Source organism: Haliotis rufescens, unplaced genomic scaffold, assembly GCF_023055435.1.
Source record: "Haliotis rufescens isolate VD_foot unplaced genomic scaffold, xgHalRufe1.0.p SCAF_13, whole genome shotgun sequence".
NCBI classification, from domain to species: Eukaryota; Metazoa; Mollusca; class Gastropoda; order Lepetellida; family Haliotidae; genus Haliotis; species Haliotis rufescens.
In genome coordinates, this window is record NW_025963813.1 from 30,739,250 (window position 1) to 30,759,709 (window position 20,460).

Below are 20,460 nucleotides of genomic sequence, written 5' to 3' on the forward strand. Positions count from 1 at the left end.
CTATACAAATCGGCATTAGTCCAGACTAGTACAAACAGCCACACACACATGCATGCGCGTCGCTATATAAGTGCAATAATCTTGAACGCGATTTTAAAGCCCATTTCACCTCACCTCACCCTTTCCGATCAAGCATCCTTTACGATCTTTGGGGTTTGTACCCCTATCCTATCAAACACCCCTTTACGATCCCTAGGGATCAGCATCATTCGGAATCAAACACCCCTTTACGATCCTTAGGGTTCAGCACCATTCGGAATCAAACACCCCTTTACGATCCCTAGGGTTCAGCACCATTCGGAATCAAACACCCCTTTACGATCCTTAGGGTTCAGCACCATTCGGAATCAAACAACCCCTTTACGATCCTTAGGGTTCAGCATCATTCGGAATCAAACACCCCTTTACGATCCCTAGGGTTCAGCATCATTCGGAATCAAACACCCCTTTACGATCCTTAGGGTCAACATCATTCGGAATCAAACACCCCTTTACGATCCTTAGGGTTCAGCACCATTCGGAATCAAACACCCCTTTACGATCCTTAGGGTTCAGCCCCATTCGGAATCAAACACCCCTTTACGATCCCTAGGGTTCAGCACCATTCGGAATCAAACACCCCTTTACGATCCTTAGGGTTCAGCATCATTCGGAATCAAACACCCCTTTACGATCCTTAGGGTTCAGCCCCATTCGGAATCAAACACCCCTTTACGATCCCTAGGGTTCAGCACAATTCGGAATCAAACACCCCTTTACGATCCTTAGGGTTCAGCATCATTCGGAATCAAACACCCCTTTACGATCCTTAGGGTTCAGCACCATTCGGAATCAAACACCCCTTTACGATCCCTAAGGTTCAGCCCCATTCGGAATCAAACACCCCTTTACGATCCTTAGGGTTCAGCCCCATTCGGAATCAAACACCCCTTTACGATCCCTAGGGTTCAGAACCATTCGGAATCAAACACCCCTTTACGATCCTTAGGGTTCAGCATCATTCGGAATCAAACACCCCTTTACGATCCTTAGGGTTCAGCACCATTCGGAATCAAACACCCCTTTACGATCCCTAGGGTTCAGCCCCATTCGGAATCAAACACCCCTTTACGATCCTTAGGGTTCAGCATCATTCGGAATCAAACACCCCTTTACGATCCTTAGGGTTCAGCACCATTCGGAATCAAACACCCCTTTACGATCCTTAGGGTCAACATCATTCGGAATCAAACACCCCTTTACTATCCTTAGGGTTCAACACCATTCGGAATCAAACACCCCTTTACGATCATTAGGGTTAGTTGTTGGGTAGGGTATGGGTTAGACATCACTTTTAGCGAATTAATCCAGTTTGAGGTAACTTGGAGAAAATGGGAGCTGAGCATGCGTGTAACGGTAAACAACCGCGTGCTGATGACTTGGGAAACGAGCACTTGTTATTTGTGATAGCGCACCTGGTCCCATGGTAAGGTGTTGGCCAAGTTGATCAACTCATTAGCCTGGCTTAGCTACAAGCTGACTTCGGAGTTGGATCCTCCACTCCGCTCTAATTGAAATCCCGGTAAAGTACACCTCTCCCAGTTCAAATGCTACTACACGTACAACATGTACAAGGGAACCTCTAGTATTAAGGGGCTCTCAAGTCTCTTGACCTTGGTCTGAGAATGAATATATTTATTAGATGGTCTAACAGTCACGACATGACCTATACTTGGCCGATTACCCCTCATATTTTCTTGTTTTTTTTAAAGAAATATGTTATTTGGGTTCGTGACTGAAAAGTCGATATATCTGCACATACTAATTATGTTTACATACTACATACTAAATGCTCGATTAATTGCCCATACTCAAACAAGCGCCCATCTCTGAATCAAGATTTTCCCTGTGAAGATCTGGGTTAAAATTGGTCTTCTGCAACCCATGCTCGTCCTAAGAGGCGACTAACGGGATCGGATGGTCAGGCTCGCTGACTTGGTTGTCAACTGCGTACATTACTACTCATGATGTCAATCACTGCATTGTCTGGTCCAGACTAATTTTTTGAGGAATCACCATCATATGGCTGGATTAATGAAGAGTACAGAGTTAAACAACAAGCAAATAAATAAACAAAACAAACAAACAAACAAACAAACACTAAGACATAAACAATGCGAGAGGGGAGTAAAAACCCTTGAATAATGGACAAATCAACTATCTTGTGCTACATGTTAGTCACAGTAACAGCAGATTTATTTTTTTATTTATCGTGATTCCTTTGGATTTTGTTCTTCTGATCAAAAGACCATGTTTGTTTGTTGTTTGACGAGACCTCCTCTACGGTCTAGCGGATGGAGCATCTGCCCAGAGGGCGGAGGGTTGGTGCTTCGATCCCTGTCCCAAAAGTCTTAAAAGATGGTACTTGTTGTTACCCTGGTTGGCGCTCAGTATACTGTGTGGGGTGGGGTATCCTTGTTATCTTAGTGAGCTAGCACTATAAAACACTAAAAAAACCCACACGCACACGCACACACACACACACGCACGCACGCACGCACACACACACACACACACACACACACACACACACACAAAGGTGGATGAGTGTAAAAATCGTGAATGTGACGTAAGACCTCAGGCCACCTTCCTGTTTAACGCTACGCTGCAGTATTCCAGATCTATGATGGTGGGGGTGTAAATAATCAAGTCTGGACCAGACGATCCAGTGACTGGTAATACTAGCTTGACCACCTGATCCATTTAGTCTCCATTGTCTGCAATAATCACCAACCCTTCTTTCAGTTGTGAGAATTTAATTTAATATCACGCCGTGAGCCACCCATCCTCTCTACAGTGAATATTGGATCTCTAATAATCGTCAGTTACGTAAGGTGAAATGGACTTTAGCGTTCTAGATTATTGCACTAGCATAGTGACTTGTGTGTGGCTGTTTGTACTAGTCCGGACTAATGCTGATTTTATATGTGCTAGCCCACTGAGGTACCATGCCGCAGTTTACTTATACCCCACTCAGACACAGTGTACTGACTCCAAGCCGACCAGCCCTTGTTTTAGCCCCTTTACCGAGCACCAGGCAGGGTAACAACAAGTAACATATTTTAACATCTTTTGGTATGACGTGGCAGGGCTCTATCCCCTGACCTTCCGCTCTACCATCAGACCATTGCGGTCCCAGTCGTCAATTAATTGAGTATCTACAGTAAGTAATATTCCTTCATTTTTTTCATCTCAAGACCCCAAAATACTTTGTTAACAATTGATCAAACTCATGCTTTGTAACTGTCCACGGGCAAATGGTAACATGTTGATTACAAATAAAAATCTCATATTAATATCAATACTGAGTTCACTTGTGTTGACCCAAATTTTCTTTGAAAAGACCTATGGCCCTTAATTTATGTTCTTTTTTTCTGTCCGAGGCACATTGCATCTCCATCAGTCTCCAGACCCGTGAGGATCAGGGGTAGAACTGACCTTCTGCAACCCATGCTTGTCGTAAGAGGCGACTAATGGGATCGGGTGGTCAGGCTCGCTGACTTGGTTGATGTGTCATCGATCAGAATTACGTGGATTGATGCTCATGATATCAATCACTGGATTGTCTGGTCCAGACGCGATTATTAACAGACCGCCGTCATATAGCTGGAATATTGCTGAGTGCGGCGTAAAACAACAAACAGAACCATGTCTCCAACAACTTCACCTGCAATAAGAACCTGGCACATTTTCAATGGAACCAAACAGAAAAGCATGCAGACCGCAACAAACGAGGTGCACATATTGAAATTGTGCAATGTTCTTATTACTATGCACACTGTATGGGGATTGTGCCGTGTTTGTAATTTGTGTGGCTGTGTCAAGTGTGTACATATTCCATAGTTAGGTTGCTCTCTGCTGGCCTGTAATCAGGCCCCCATGGATTTAGAGAAAAAACATTTGAATTATGGATTGTCAGTCACCAGTGAATGTTTGTTTGTTTGTTGTTAACGCCGCTCTCAGTATTATTCCAGCTGTATTACAAGTCTGTTAATATTCAACCTTGACCAGACAATCCAGTGATTGACATCACGAGCATCGGTCCACGTATTTGGGACATGATATGACATGCATCCTCCAAGTCAGCAAGCCTGACCACCCGAGCCTGTTAGTCACCTCTACCATCAGACCTCCTGAATGAATGGTGTAAGTGACTGAAGGCAGCCTATTGTTCAGATGTCACATGGCACGGAGACATCAGGGCTTCAATTGACCAATCAACATTGACAATTGCAGAAATGCTCCTGTGCAAATATCCGAAGATAAATCCACACAAACTTGTGGGTGCCAATCCCGGTTCACCCCCTTCATGTTTCTGGGTCTGTCGGCACTATAGCCGTTCTTGTCTTTTACCAAAGTGGTAAACATCCAAGACCTGCATCACTTTAGGCTCCTCCCCATCAGGTTTGCATCATAATGATACGAACCTGGCACACTTTCAATGGAGGGGAGATGAAATGGGGCTTAACGTCATCCAAAATATATGTGTGTCTGCATGTACTAGTCCAGACCTATGCAGATCTTACAGTGCAGCCCACTGAGATACCATGCTGCAGTTTAACATAGACACCCCTCTTAGACACAGTATACCGACTCCCAGCCGACCAGTCCTTGTTTCAGCCCCTTTAAGCTAAGTGTCAGGCAGGGAAACAACAAGTACCATCATTTAACGCTTTTGGTATGACGTAGCCTGTGATCGAACCCTGGACGTTACTCCGGGCAGATGCTCTACCACTTGACCATGGTGGCCGTCCATCTTCAATGGAGATCACACTGTTTGGGATTGTGTACTATTTGTAATTTGTGTGGCTATTTCTTTTCAAAGTGTCTGCATGTTCATTAGTTTGGTTGCTCTCTGCAGGTTGTGCTTGGTAGGCCTGTGATTCCATGAGAACAAAGGAAAGCAATATCTTTGAATATTCGTTTATTATGACAATTTGGTGACATTTACACATGTCTACAGTCAACTCAGATTTTCTTTACAAAAACTGTTTACACAATCAAGCACATGACCTGCTCGGACGCACTCTGCATGCTCTCAACCAGCCGCTACACTACAAAAATAACCCTACGTAAGGCAACATTTCTATAAATAGTCATTCATAGCTTCCCTATCTGCATATGAACATAATAAAGCCCCTGCAAGAGCTTAGTCTAAGAGCCCTAACGAAAGAGCATGGTTTAAGAGCCTCTGTAAGTGGTTTAAGAGCCTCTGTAAGGTTATGATGTACATATACTCATGGGAAGAAATAAGGGGACAGCAAAATATGTAGAGAAAGTTAACTGCTGTGTACAACCTATAGCCTTTATGTCAGCAATATGGCTGCCATCTTTGGGAAACTTTACGATGTTGTCAAACATGTGGGTGTTCCTCTACTTCTTTCCATCATCAAACATATGAATGTGTTCCTTTACTTCTTTCCCTCAGTATAGTATGAGAGTTGCACAATAGCATGGCAATGAAACATGAAAATAACAACAATACCCTGTACTCTAGGAGTACAGGTTCGTGAATGATTTCCTTAAAACAGGACTCCACAAAAGGTTGGTATCAGTTCACTGGGCCAACATAATGGTGACTAACCTACCACATGCAGTCAAGTAACTTCTCATCATTAAATTTAAGCCTGAACCAGATGGGTGGCTTCAGGTTAAATGGTGTAATCATGTCTTATACAAAATGGTCCTATCGCTTCATGTCAGGTCAGTCTGCGAGAAAACACAACTACGAAAGATGATTCAAATCTTAGAAGTCCTTAGTCTTATTCGAAATGGCAAGGACTTCTTCGCTCTCCCACGGACAAATTGACATAGAATTTCAACCAACTATCTAACTTTCTGTCATATAAGCATAAATATTTCACAAAAAAATCACTTATGAGGTAGAATTTATTGTAATGCTAATCTTCCTCATCTTTGTGCCCCTTCAAATGAGAAAAGAGACAGATCACCACTCATTCATTTAGATAAGGGACTGGTCATTGCTTTTATTTGGAAAAAAAGTCATTTTCCCTTCTTTCCTCTCCTCCCCCTACATACTTGTGTTAAATTTTGTGACACTCCTCCCTCTGTTTCCCTGTGACATTTTCTATTGACCCCCCCTCCTCCCCTAATCTCACCGGCTCTCCCGCCCCCATAATTAATGACCAGTCCGTAAGTAGCAACTGAATTTGACAAATATTTAAGTTCTCATCAGCTCTGTGGTTGAAGTTGGTGAAAGAAGGTAAAATATAAAAACATAAAATTTGGCAATGAGTCGAGATCTGATAATAAATTAAAACATATATCCGCTCTTTAACACTGAAGTAAAAGTCCAGCTTGTAACTACAACAAAGCAGCTCTAAAACTTGTGCGTTGATTGTAAAGGTTCATTACAAACTTCTGTTTCAAATGGTTCGTATGTGGGACCTGCTATATGGTAAAGCAAGGATATTGCACTGTAGACGGGAAAGGTCCTGTTCTGATGTTTTGGCGATGATGTCGAGGACAACTAGCACCCAAGTCGGGAAACAGAGACAGTTCACCTGGACATGATGGAGTGAGCCAGTGACTTTGGTTTTACGCTGCTTTTAGCAATATCCCATCAATGTCACGGCAGGGGACACCAGAATGGGCTTCACACATTGTACCCATGTGGGGAATCAAACCCGGGTCTTTGGCGTGACGAGCAAACGCTTTAACCACTAGGCTACCCCACTCCCGGACATGATGGAAGATGATGGTTGATTGGATACACAATAACAGAGACAACAAATCAAGTTGACAATATTCATATATCTTCACAGTTCAGGTTTCTCTCGATTTCAGAAATAAGCTCAGATATCTATTTCAGAATCGGCGCCAGGTTTACGTTACATAACAAGTAGGCAAACAATCTCAACCAAGTCTACACATTAGGCTGTAATAGTGACATATAAAATATACTTGTTGAAACAAACAATAAGTGATGCACACAAGAGCAAGTTAAATGGATGGACACCAGATTATCAGCAGAGCAATGTGTTCATGCCAACACTCGTTTAAAATCATCGATATGTCTTATCACAACTTCGTACTTGACAAAGGGAGACAACTCTCATCAACATAAAAAAGCACATAGTAAAACTGTACAGGTGAAGAAGCTTTGTACAAGGACAGAAAATAATATACAATAGCAGATGTAGTCTGTACAAAAGGTTAAAAGTTGTCAAGATAAATAGCATAGTCCATCCGAGCAGGTTTCTCACTAACGGCTACTAGAGTCAGCCGGTCTTGCATACTATGTACCATGCACTCCCACAGCATTCATTCGCACTGTCACTCTAGCAGTCATACACTGGTGTTCTGCATTTGTACAAGGCATTCATTAACAAGAGAAAACCACTCAACCCAGAAACCAATGGAAATAGTAGCTGTACTGTCTCAGGTTCAATCCAAAGTTGTTGCTCTCGTTACAATTATCGAAACAATTTCTATCAACTACTGCTCTAACTAAATCGTAAACTACCATACCATGAGTATGTATGCAAACATGAAAAGAAAACTTACAAACAATTCATCAGAATTACAGAAGTAACAATATACCACCATGTCAAAGACTAAAACTCATTATTATCCACGTTGAGCAATTTTCTCTTGTTTTCAACGTAAACATATTTGACTACCATGCATAACTCAATCTTAGCATGTCCATAAGACATTACACACACATGTATGACATAACTCATCGTAACATGGACGTGTGACGTATGTCTAATATATTACGTAAATTAATCAATCGTAGCATGTAGGACTTACGCATACTATTTGTGCAGGCCTCACAATTTGTGCCACAATGATTGACTTACAAATATAATGTAGGACTTACGTACATCGTAGCATATTCGATAAGTTATGCATACATCGTAGCATGTTCGACGACTTATGTACACATCGTAGCATGTACGTAAACTGCACACGCGTCAGTGTAGTACGTAACTGAGGAACTGCTTGTAAGAACATGGCCTGCAAAAGCAAGGGGTATAGAAGACGACAAACAGTTCACCTTTTAAGTCGGTCTTCGACTGACGTTTGACAAATGACCTCCAGCTGTTCAACATCCATTATCTTATCAAGGCACAACAACTTTCAGAAATTGATTTTAACAATGAATTATGCTAACACTAATAGAATTCCGAAACTTACGTAGTTATTATGGAATTTGATTTAAATCACCTTCATACTTACGATCCTTCATGGAAGGAAAACACTTTATTCAGTTCAATTTTATTTCTTCCAGGATAATTGAAATTATGCCAATAATAGCAAAAATTTCCAAAAATGTCCTCATTAGGGATTTTTATATTATCACTATCAAATCAATGAAATTATGCCAGGTGGCTACCCTCCCAATATAATTAGACAATTTGAACTAATAAGACAATTTCCAGTTCAAATAAAACTTGATTGTCGAAACCTGAAATAAAGCTTTAACATAAATTATAAAATAAACATATTTCTACTTTCACACCATTGCATGAAAGTTCAATTAATTTAGCTCGAAATTGGATGCAGCTGGACACTTTGATATGTTTCTCAGGTCAAACTCATGACGATGACGTCACTGTCAGCAGATAATGAGGTCATCATGAGTGTTTGATGACGGACATGCTGGCCACTGAGACGGAATATTGCATGCCAAAAGGATGCTGGGATAGGTGGGAGGGGCAGTGCTGAGGATGACAGGCCATGCTTAGAATGGGGCTTGGGTGTGGGTTGCCATGCTTGCAGAATTCTTTCCGAATGGTGTCAAAATCAACCTATGTTTCGCTTCTTCCAAAACTGGATTAGATTTAACCATTAGATAAAGTCCTCTTTATCAACACCCCATGAAAGAATTATGCATGAGTTAGTTTATTAAAGGTAACGCATGCAGACAAGCAGATGTGAACAGAACAGCAATAGACAGGCAAAGAATAGAAAAAGTATTTGTGATCAAGCAGACTGCACTCTGTTTTGACAGTGTTAATTTTGGCAATGGTTACACAAGCATTTGGAAAGCATGCATAAGGTGAGTGAGGAAAGTGAATAAGGAAACGAAAGACGAGTTGAAACAAAGGGAAGTAACTGTTGTGGAAACTGAAAACCAATTTCCAGCATTCACGTCTTCTACAGCATTCAGTCAAGCTACACACCTACTGGCTTCTTCAAAAATAACTTTGTATACAATGTTGTGATCTCTCTCTCTCTCTCTCTCATGGACAGGATTCATTGGCCGGTCTGTCCTCGGTGCTAGGTATCACATGATGACACGTCACATGACTAACCACGATCATGTCTATTGGTGCACACCCACCCATGTGAAATCCAAAGCAAGGCTTTGAGAAGTCCAACAGAGGTTTATGCAGCAGGGTTAATTGCATGATGGGAAGGAAAGAGCGTCAGAGAGCGAACGAACGAACGAGGCGGGCGGGCACTGTAGAAGGGTTAGCGTTGTTAGAAGAACGAAGTGGGTTAGATGTGAGATGGCGGGCGGGCTACGGGCGGGCGGGCAACGGGCGGAGGGAAGAATGCAACGGGCAGGTGGCAGACAGGCAGCAACTTTCCGTCAGTCAATCGTGGTCGGTATGTCCTCAATCTCTAGAAGAGCTACAATAAATAACAACACCGTAGTCATGCATTAAATACACACAGGTTTACAAGAATGCGCATATGTAGTAACACAGTAGGCTGAAAATGATCAAAGAAAATAGATAGACATTGTTTCAAATCAGATCCTTTGGACGAACATTGTGTTCTGGAGCCAAACTGTTGTTCCGATCTTCCACAAGTTTGGACATAAGTTATAAAACTGCGTATAAGTAGTCTGCAGTATAACGATTCACTCTACACTCAAGTGACGAGTTCTGGTTCACTGGTGAATTGCTCAATCACTCTGCATGCAATACAATCAAGCTGATTGGCTCTGGAGTCAGTCACATGACCTGGACATGTGACCAATCACATGACATCCACAAAGAACTCACATGGGTTTCCCATGGCCATTCTAAAGGACTGCCTGCTCCCACTGAGGTCTGCTGGCATCTGTGCAAGAGGCCCAGGAGGTGGGGGGAGGCTGCGATCGCTGGGGGCACCTCGTCGCGCGCTCGCTAGGCTGGCTGTGTCAGTGTCACTGCCGCCGCCGCTCCCAGCAGGACTAGCAGATTTTCGGTCGGACTTTTCTTTCTCCTTCTTGCTGCTACCAGATGCACTGCTCCCTGAAAAAACAACCACGTCTTTGAGGAGAAGGGCTTTGGAATTAATACACTGTACTAAACTGTAGATCTCATGCAGACACACTTTACACATTCAAATGCAAAAGTTCTAATCTTACTGCATGCAGTTGACATTGTTTAGTGAAATCATAATTACATTTTTTATCATAATTATTCACATTTGTAAAATTATTTGTAATTTTGTTTATGTTCAATAACTGATTAATTAATTATAACTTTTCATTAGCATAAACAATGGACATATGCAAGACTACCATGAAGGAAACCTACTTGACACTGTTAATGTTAATTCTACATGTTAACCTAGGAACATGAACTACGTCACAAACCACAGCTTAACGTCACACTACAGTGACCTCCCTTCACCAGGACATGACAGACACCACAGTTTGAAGCACGTCACACGACAACACAATGAAGAACACTGGTCAGCCAATGTAGCTGTTCTATGCTGTGTACGAGGAACACGACACCATTCCCGATTATTTGCTGACAAAGCATGTTTTCTCTACGACCCCACCTAACTAGCCAAGATGTAATATGTGTTGACATACAGGTAATGCTTTCAGCACTGACTTGGCCCTGTGTGAAAGCGGTCATAATGCTGACAGTGCAATCAAACAGCTGACAAACCCAGGAGTGTTGAAAAGCAAAACGGTGACACAAAAATAATATGATAACCTAACAGTGAGCCAAAGCTAATGTGGAATGTGGACATCCTTTAAAAAGAAAAGAATGTTGAGGCTGTGTCCAACTTCTACAACTACTGTAAATCTTCAAATTAATGCGAGCGTGAATTAAATGCGAAAAATGAGAGTGGTCTTTGTTTGCATTTATGAAACTTTGCATTTATGTCTCCAAAATGACTATCAACAATAAGACAGCCTTACCGCACATTTTGGATAGCGGAAATACCAACTTGAATATATACACAAACAAGATTTAAGTCATTTAAAGAAAAGGAATTACACAATAGGCTTACAGTGAGTTATCAGTGCTGGGGTCAAGAGCTCTACCCACTCGTGTCAAACTAGGCATCATTGACCATTCCAATCAGTGAACTGTTGTTGGTTCAATTATTTTATTGCCTTGAACTTCCTTAGCGCCAGTCAACAGAAAAAACATATAACTGTGTTGTTTTTAACACAACAATGTTTATTGTTATTACGGAAGTTCTTTACTCGGTGCTTATAAGCAGTGCTATTTGTATTTGATAGGATTAAGGCAAGGCTATGTATCTTTCCACTTGGGATGGGGTGGGGGGAGTTGCATTTTTGCCTCGGTGTCAGCAGTCGTATTAATTTGGAGATGCACTAATTTCAAGATTTACAGTATATGGCTTGTAGTGAAAAGAAAACACCCCTTTAGGGATTCCGGTCAGTTACAGTCCTCCGTATCCCATGCTGGTCACAGGAGCTGACTAACGAGGATAGGGTGGTCAGGAATCAGGACTTGTCAGTGTGTTATCTTGCCCATGATAGTTGCTCATGTTTTCAGTCACGGGTTTGTGTGGCCCAGACTCAAGCCAGGATATTGCTGACTGGTATTAAACATTCACTGAAAGCAGCCACGAGGCAATGACACAAGCACCTGCTGCACTGCTCACAAACACCCAGATGTAAAACAAACAACCTGCTACTCCATGTTGAGAGAACCAGAGGAGATTTAATAGAGGGAAATGACAGCATCAATGTACAACAGCTCAACTAAACCTGAATGATGATGATGTAAATGAGGGTACTGATGAACAGGGAGAAACTAGCAACGTGACATGGCTGGTGGCACAGCACATAGGTCCTATCAGTCTGGAGTGGTAGCAACGTGACATGGCTGGTGGCACAGCACATAGGTCCTATCAGTCTGGAGTGGTAGCAACGTGACATGGCTGGTAGCACAGCACATAGGTCCTATCAGTCTGGAGTGGTAGCAACGTGACATGGCTGGTAGCACAGCACATAGGTTCTATCAGTCTGGAGTGGTAGCAACGTAACATGGCTGGTAGCACAGCACATAGGTTCTATCAGTCTGGAGTGGTAGCAACGTGACATGGCTGGTAGCACAGCACATAGGTCCTATCAGTCTGGAGTGGTAGTAACGTGACATGGCTGGTAGCACAGCACATAGGTCCTATCAGTCTGGAGTGGTAGCAACGTGACATGGCTGGTAGCACAGCACATAGGTCCTATCAGTCTGGAGTGGTAGCAACGTAACATGGCTGGTGGCACAGCACATAGGTCCTATCAGTCTGGAGTGGTAGCAACGAGACATGGCTGGTGGCACAGCACATAGGTTCTATCAGTCTGGAGTGGTAGCAACGTAACATGGCTGGTGGCACAGCACATAGGTCCTATCAGTCTGGAGTGGTAGCAACGTGACATGGCTGGTGGCACAGCACATAGGTTCTATCAGTCTGGAGTGGTAGCAACGTAACATGGCTGGTAGCACAGCACATAGGTCCTATCAGTCTGGAGTGGTAGCAACGTGACATGGCTGGTAGCACAGCACATAGGTCCTATCAGTCTGGAGTGGTAGCAACGTGACATGGCTGGTGGCACAGCACATAGGTTCTATCAGTCTGGAGTGGTAGCAACGTGACATGGCTGGTGGCACAGCACATAGGTCCTATCAGTCTGGAGTGGTAGCAACGTGACATGGCTGGTAGCACAGCACATAGGTCCTATCAGTCTGGAGTGGTAGCAACGTGACATGGCTGGTGGCACAGCACATAGGTTCTATCAGTCTGGAGTGGTAGCAACGTGACATGGCTGGTAGCACAGCACATAGGTCCTATCAGTCTGGAGTGGTAGCAACGTGACATGGCTGGTGGCACAGCACATAGGTCCTATCAGTCTGGAGTGGTAGCAACGTGACATGGCTGGTAGCACAGCACATAGGTTTTATCAGTCTGGAGTGGTAGCAACGTAACATGGCTGGTAGCACAGCACATAGGTCCTATCAGTCTGGAGTGGTAGCAACGTGACATGGCTGGTGGCACAGCACATAGGTTCTATCAGTCTGGAGTGGTAGCAACGTGACATGGCTGGTGGCACAGCACATAGGTCCTATCAGTCTGGAGTGGTAGCAACGTGACATGGCTGGTAGCACAGCACATAGGTCCTATCAGTCTGGAGTGGTAGCAACGTGACATGGCTGGTGGCACAGCACATAGGTTCTATCAGTCTGGAGTGGTAGCAACGTGACATGGCTGGTGGCACAGCACATAGGTCCTATCAGTCTGGAGTGGTAGCAACGTGACATGGCTGGTAGCACAGCACATAGGTCCTATCAGTCTGGAGTGGTAGCAACGTGACATGGCTGGTGGCACAGCACATAGGTTCTATCAGTCTGGAGTGGTAGCAACGTAACATGGCTGGTGGCACAGCACATAGGTCCTATCAGTCTGGAGTGGTAGCAACGTGACATGGCTGGTAGCACAGCACATAGGTCCTATCAGTCTGGAGTGGTAGCAACGTGACATGGCTGGTGGCACAGCACATAGGTCCTATCAGTCTGGAGTGGTAGCAACGTGACATGGCTGGTGGCACAGCACATAGGTCCTATCAGTCTGGAGTGGTAGCAACGTGACATGGCTGGTAGCACAGCACATAGGTCCTATCAGTCTGGAGTGGTAGCAACGTGACATGGCTGGTGGCACAGCACATAGGTCCTATCAGTCTGGAGTGGTAGCAACGTGACATGGCTGGTAGCACAGCACATAGCTCCTATCAGTCTGGAGTGGTAGCAACGTGACATGGCTGGTAGCACAGCACATAGGTCCTATCAGTCTGGAGTGGTAGCAACGTGACATGGCTGGTAGCACAGCACATAGGTTCTATCAGTCTGGAGTGGTAGCAACGTGACATGGCTGGTAGCACAGCACATAGGTCCTATCAGTCTGGAGTGGTAGCAACGTGACATGGCTGGTGGCACAGCACATAGGTCCTATCAGTCTGGAGTGGTAGCAACGTGACATGGCTGGTAGCACAGCACATAGGTTCTATCAGTCTGGAGTGGTAGCAACGTGACATGGCTGGTGGCACAGCACATAGGTTCTATCAGTCTGGAGTGGTAGCAACGTGACATGGCTGGTAGCACAGCACATAGGTCCTATCAGTCTGGAGTGGTAGCAACGTGACATGGCTGGTGGCACAGCACATAGGTTCTATCAGTCTGGAGTGGTAGCAACGTGACATGGCTGGTAGCACAGCACATAGGTCCTATCAGTCTGGAGTGGTAGCAACGTGACATGGCTGGTGGCACAGCACATAGGTTCTATCAGTCTGGAGTGGTAGCAACGTGACATGGCTGGTGGCACAGCACATAGGTTCTATCAGTCTGGAGTGGTAGCAACGTGACATGGCTGGTGGCACAGCACATAGGTTCTATCAGTCTGGAGTGTGTTTAACACAGCTGTGACCAGTATCTCCTTCGTATCATGGTGTCAACTTTGTGTTTGAGGAAAGCACTAAGGATGCCCACTGAAGAGTGAGTCAGTGAATATTGCTTAATGCTGCATCAGCAATTTTGCATCTATTCGCGGCGAGCACACTGAATATGTTCACCACTTCGGTGAAATCCTTGATTGCAAGCAGAGGATTCTAGCAGCTAAAGTGTTTCCACTGGGGGTGATGAGTTCAAGATATGATGACGATGCTTGGTGATGATATTCAGGAATGACACCAGATGTTTGGCAATGATTAAAACATGACATTCCATGCCACAGACAACATCATGATGAGACTATGAGTGAGTGAGTATTGTTTTACACCGCTTGTAGCAATATTCCAGCAATATCACGGAGGGGGACACCAGAAATGGGCTTCACACATTGTACCCATGTGGGGAATCAAACCCAGGCCTTCAGTGTGATGAGTGAACGCCACTAGGCTACCCACCTCCTATGATATTGATGGCATTAATCACGAGATGATGAGACAATACTGATGTCTGATTACCATGCCAACATGACATTCCAGGCTATGAGATGACAATGGTGAATGTCTTTGGAGACGATAGCATGAGGTCAAGGTCGTTATGTGTTGTCTCGGATGACGATAGTGAGATGATGGTGTTCCGTGCAACGGGTCACTAACCTGTCTTGTTTTGACTCGCGGACGTGGCGGCTTGTGCCGTGGTTTTGACACCAGGAATATTGTTGTTAGGTTCAAACGTATCATCATGACAGAGAGTTTTGTGAAGGAACTTCTCGGCCGCACCGTGCCAGTGCCGGGGGAGACACAAACATGCATTTTGTACTGGTAGTCAGAGAGAGAGAGAGAGGGGCATATGTCAAATACTGGATACCATGGTAACAATGTTAGTTACTATGGCAACCATATCTAAATGTCAATGTTTACAAATGATAGATAAGTTCACACAGGCTTTCTTCAGGCCATTAAGGCCAAGCACCTGCTGACACAATTTGGACAAATTTGGACACATAAACGTTTGGGGGGTAAGAACTCTTTTAGAAATTTTTATCATAATCAGAACTTAAAAAATTGGATTTATCAGTCACATTAAAGTCCAAATTGTGACATTCAAGCTTTAAGCTTGTAAAGTAGAGCAGTGCAAAGTCTATACAGTTTGGGGACAAAGATTCTGATATCATTTCGATCTACATCTGTAAATGTCAGACTGAATTATCAACCATGTTAATTAATTTGTTCTTACTTTCAACAAAGTGTGAACATTCCGACCAAATTTGGACCCCAAAAATCTTGTGGTTCTTACTAAGGGTCTCAATATTACGGATCAGTTGGATGCATCTTTTTCAAAATTCAGCAGCGGTTTAAAAAAGGAACTTTCCATTTGGGTACCATATTTACCGTATTAAGCACCCTGTTTCAGTAAGCGAACCCCGACCAACTACTAGACCAATCTGTTAGTATTAATTATAAGTGCCCCTACAAAGACTAAACATTTATGTGATTTACTATTGTAGAAGAAGTTTCAGTTTCATCAACGTTTGAACTGTTTGAATATGGTTTTAGTAAACATCCTCCTTTGCAATTTCCGAAGTGCCCGGGGTGCTTTTACGGCAAATACGGTATGTGATTAACCTATCATCAAAATCAACAGCAGTGGTTGAAAGTAAGTTGGGGTCCTGAGAACCTTGAGATTGCTGCTAGTATTTAAATCTAGGGATCCTTAAATTCTGGACAGTTAACATGGTTTTTTTGGCAAGGACTCTTCGACTTTAATGCTCACTTTGAACACTGAGGGAGATCGGAGACTAGGCAGATCCAAAACACAGCATTATTAGCCAGTCTTACGATATTTAAAATGGCTGAGAAGGAGAAGCAGAAGTTGAAGTCCCCTCTACTGAGAGCTGAAAGACTGGTGCAAGTTATCATCATGTGAGAGTAGTCCATCATACAAAACAAGATCAGTGATCACAAGAAGAGGACATTAATTGAAGATTATCCCTAGATAGTACAAGCAATCGTGGGATGTATCATTTGAAATATTGATTTGTGTTGAAACATCAACAATTATATCCAGAAAATACTTCAGGATGTCTGCTGGTGTTTTTCGTGTTACGTTGCGTGAGTTTTTTAACAACACATTTCTATCACCAAGGTGGTGCAAGTCAGAGCCATAGACTTAAAGTCAAACGTCAACGACAGCGTCATCGTCATTTCAAACAAAATATGAATAATTCCCATTTTAGTCGGGTCTTGTATTGCTTAGTGCAAAAACAAACAGAAGCACACAATATTCTTGAAACTGTGAGGTCTCTGCATTGTAACCTTGTTTTGTAAAGTCATAGCTCTCTATCTCAATGGAATGTCACTGCACAGTACATAGTGAGGTAGTTTGGAACAGTTTCATCCATTTGCTAAGAAAATAGCACACTATCGTCTAGGAGTAATGATCTTTTCTTACAGATTACCATTTTATCCAGATGTGGTAGTTAGTAAGCACACAACACAATATACAGTAACACTTTTGTTCTGTTTTTAACTGAACAGTGACATCCAATAATTCTTATTTGAATATTACCATAGAAAATGTGAAAGACCAGCAGACATCCTGCAGATAAGATTGTATTTTCTTATTTTCTCAAGAACGTTGTGAAAACTAGACATAGAAGCTGACAATGACTGCAAAGTAGGATAGCCTGCAAAAAACTGAAACTTGTAGTGCATATTCCAATACTCCTATGCTTCCATAGCCTGCCTGCATTCACAGCTCCTATCAGTCCAGTTGGGAGACATTTCTCAATGTCAAAGTTCAGGATGAATTCCGGTAACTGCACCTTCGTGTGTCAGAGAAACCAATATCAAGCAAGCAGAAAAGAATAGCAAGCTGATAACGAACACACTGCTGCGGAAACGGAAATGGCGCAACATGGCAGAGCAAAAGCTGTACACAGAGAACAAGGCTGCCGAACAGCACTGGTGTGTGTCGTGTCAAGACGAGACAGGGGCATGATGGGTAATGTCTATTTGAAGTGACGATGAAGGTGATATGTGTACATACAGGGTTTTACTTGACAGTGTGAAGACAGCCACTGCCAATACAGTGAAGATGGAAAAATAGATGTATTGTTTCTATTTGTTTTTCATGATCCAACTTTTTCTTCTTCCAAATGTATTTATTTCTGTTTACAGATTATTAAATTTGATGTTGTTAATACAAATATAATTATTCTTGGTAAACTGAAAAAAAAATAATATGTGGCTGGTAAGATGAAAAATATACTTGACAGTTTTACAGGTAAGTCATTTTTTCCCCCATTTTAGAAGTAAGACAATGCATGAAGAGCAGAATAAAATTCAAGAGTCGTCACAAATAGAATGAAAGTGTGGTTACAATCTATTCTCTCTTTCCCGTAAAATTAAAAAAAAAAAAATGAAGGCAAGATGCAGTGGTACATGATGCAAGTAGAAACAAAACATCATCCTATTTTTACTGAAGACTGATCGTTCAAAGAAGTAATTATACAGAAATGAAGTTTAATGCCGCACTCAGTGATATTCCAGCTATATGGCGGTGGTCTGTAAAAAATCAAGTCCGGACCAGACAATCCAGTGATTGACATCATGAGCATCGATCCACGCAATTGGGACACGATGACATGAAGTGAAATGATACAGCTGCAGGTGCCATAAGTTGATAATAAGTATCTATGTAGCATGTGCCAATATTGATGAGTTTGTGGGCTGCCGGTGCCATAAGTTGATAATAAGTATCTATGTAGCATGTGCCAATATTGATGAGTTTGTGGGCTGCCGGTGTCATAAGTTGATAATAAGTATCTATGTAGCATGTGCCAATATTGATGAGTTTGTGGGCTGCCGGTGCCATAAGTTGATAATAAGTATCTATGTAGCATGTGCCAATATTGATGAGTTTGTGGGCTGCCGGTGCCATAAGTTGATAATAAGTATCTATGTAGCATGTGCCAATATTGATGAGTTTGTGGGCTGCCGGTGCCATAAGTTGATAATAAGTATCTATGTAGCATGTGCCAATATTGATGAGTTTGTGGGCTGCCAGTGCCATAAGTTGATAATAAGTATCTATGTAGCATGTGCCAGTATTGATGAGTTTGTGGGCTGCCGGTGTCATAAGTTGATAATAAGTATCTATGTAGCATGTGCCAATATTGATGAGTTTGTGGGCTGCCGGTGCCATGAGTTGATAATAAGTATCTATGTAGCATGTGCCAATATTGATGAGTTTGTGGGCTGCCGGTGCCATAAGTTGATAATAAGTATCTATGTAGCATGTGCCAACATTGATGAGTTTGTGGGCTGCCGGTGTCATAAGTTGATAACAAGTATTTGTCACAGAGTGACGAAATATCCCCCGCCATATACACCATAGTACCAAATATGAAGACAATCCAGCGATTAGTTCTTGAGATATTGTGGCAACACCGTTTTCCAACTCCAAAAACAGATTTGCCTGCTGTGACCTTGAAAATGGGGTCAAGGTCACCAAATCTGACAGGTGTATGCAGAGTCTGTATATACACTATAGTTCCAAATATGAAGACAATCCAGCGATTAGTTCTTGAGATATCGCGGCAACACCGTTTTCTAACTCCAAAAGCAGATTTGCCTGCTGTGACCTTGAAAATGGGGTCAAGGTCACCAAAACCGACTGGTGTCTGCGGTGTCTGTATATACACCATAGTTCCAAATATGAAGACAATCGAGAGGTTTAGTTCTTGAGATATCGCGGCAACACCGTTTTCCAACTCTAAAAGCAGATTTGCCTGCTGTGACCTTGAAAATGGGATCAAGGTCACCAAAACCGACTGGTGTCTGCGGAGTCTGTATATACACTATAGTTCCAAATATGAAGACAATCCAGTGTTTAGTTCTTGAGATATCGCGGCAACACCGTTTTCCAACTCCAAAAGCAGATTTGCCTGCTGTGACCTTGAAAATGGGGTCAAGGTCACCAAAACCGACTGGTGTCTGCGGTGTCTGTATATACACCATAGTTCCAAATATGAAGACAATCCAGTGTTTAGTTCTTGAGATATCGCGGCAACACCGTTTTCCAACTCTAAAAGCAGATTTGCCTGCTGTGACCTTGAAAATGGGATCAAGGTCACCAAAACCGACTGGTGTCTGCGGAGTCTGTATATACACTATAGTTCCAAATATGAAGACAATCCAGTGTTTAGTTCTTGAGATATCGCGGCAACACCGTTTTCCAACTCTAAAAGCAGATTTGTCTGCTGTGACCTTGAAAATGGGATCAAGGTCACCAAAACCGACTGGTGTCTGCGGAGTCTGTATATACACCATAGTTCCAAATATGAAGACAATCCAGTGTTTAGTTCTTGAGATATCGCGGCAACAAACAGGTGGGACGTACGGACGTACGGACGGTCGTGAATACTATATCCCCCGCTTCGCGCGGCGGGGGATAATAAGTATCTATGTAGCATGTGCCAGTATTGATGAGTTTGTGGGCTGCCAGTGCCATAAGTTGATAATAAGTATCTATGTAGCATGTGCCAATATTGATGAGTTTGTGGGCTGCCGGTGCCATAAGTTGATAATAAGTATCCATGTAGCATGTGCCAATATTGATGAGTTTGTGGGCTGCAGGTGCCATAAGTTGATAATAAGTATCTATGTAGCATGTGCCAATATTGATGAGTTTGTGGGCTGCAGGTGCCATAAGTTGATAATAAGTATCTATGTAGCATGTGCCAATATTG

General features: G+C 42.9%; 1 protein-coding gene across 1 annotated transcript in view; it reads right to left on the bottom strand.

The window, feature by feature from the left end:
* Nucleotides 1–6,793: 6,793 nt before the first annotated feature.
* Nucleotides 6,794–20,460, bottom strand: part of LOC124121145 (segment polarity protein dishevelled homolog DVL-3-like) — a 57,337-nt gene continuing 43,670 nt past the window's right edge. The window contains exons 16-17 of the mRNA XM_048394670.1: nucleotides 10,023–10,253; nucleotides 6,794–9,645 (exon numbers count right to left, since the gene is read on the bottom strand). Coding sequence (XP_048250627.1) covers nucleotides 9,605–9,645; nucleotides 10,023–10,253 — 272 coding nt within the window. The 3' untranslated portion in view covers nucleotides 6,794–9,604. The remainder of the gene's footprint in view (nucleotides 9,646–10,022; nucleotides 10,254–20,460) is intronic.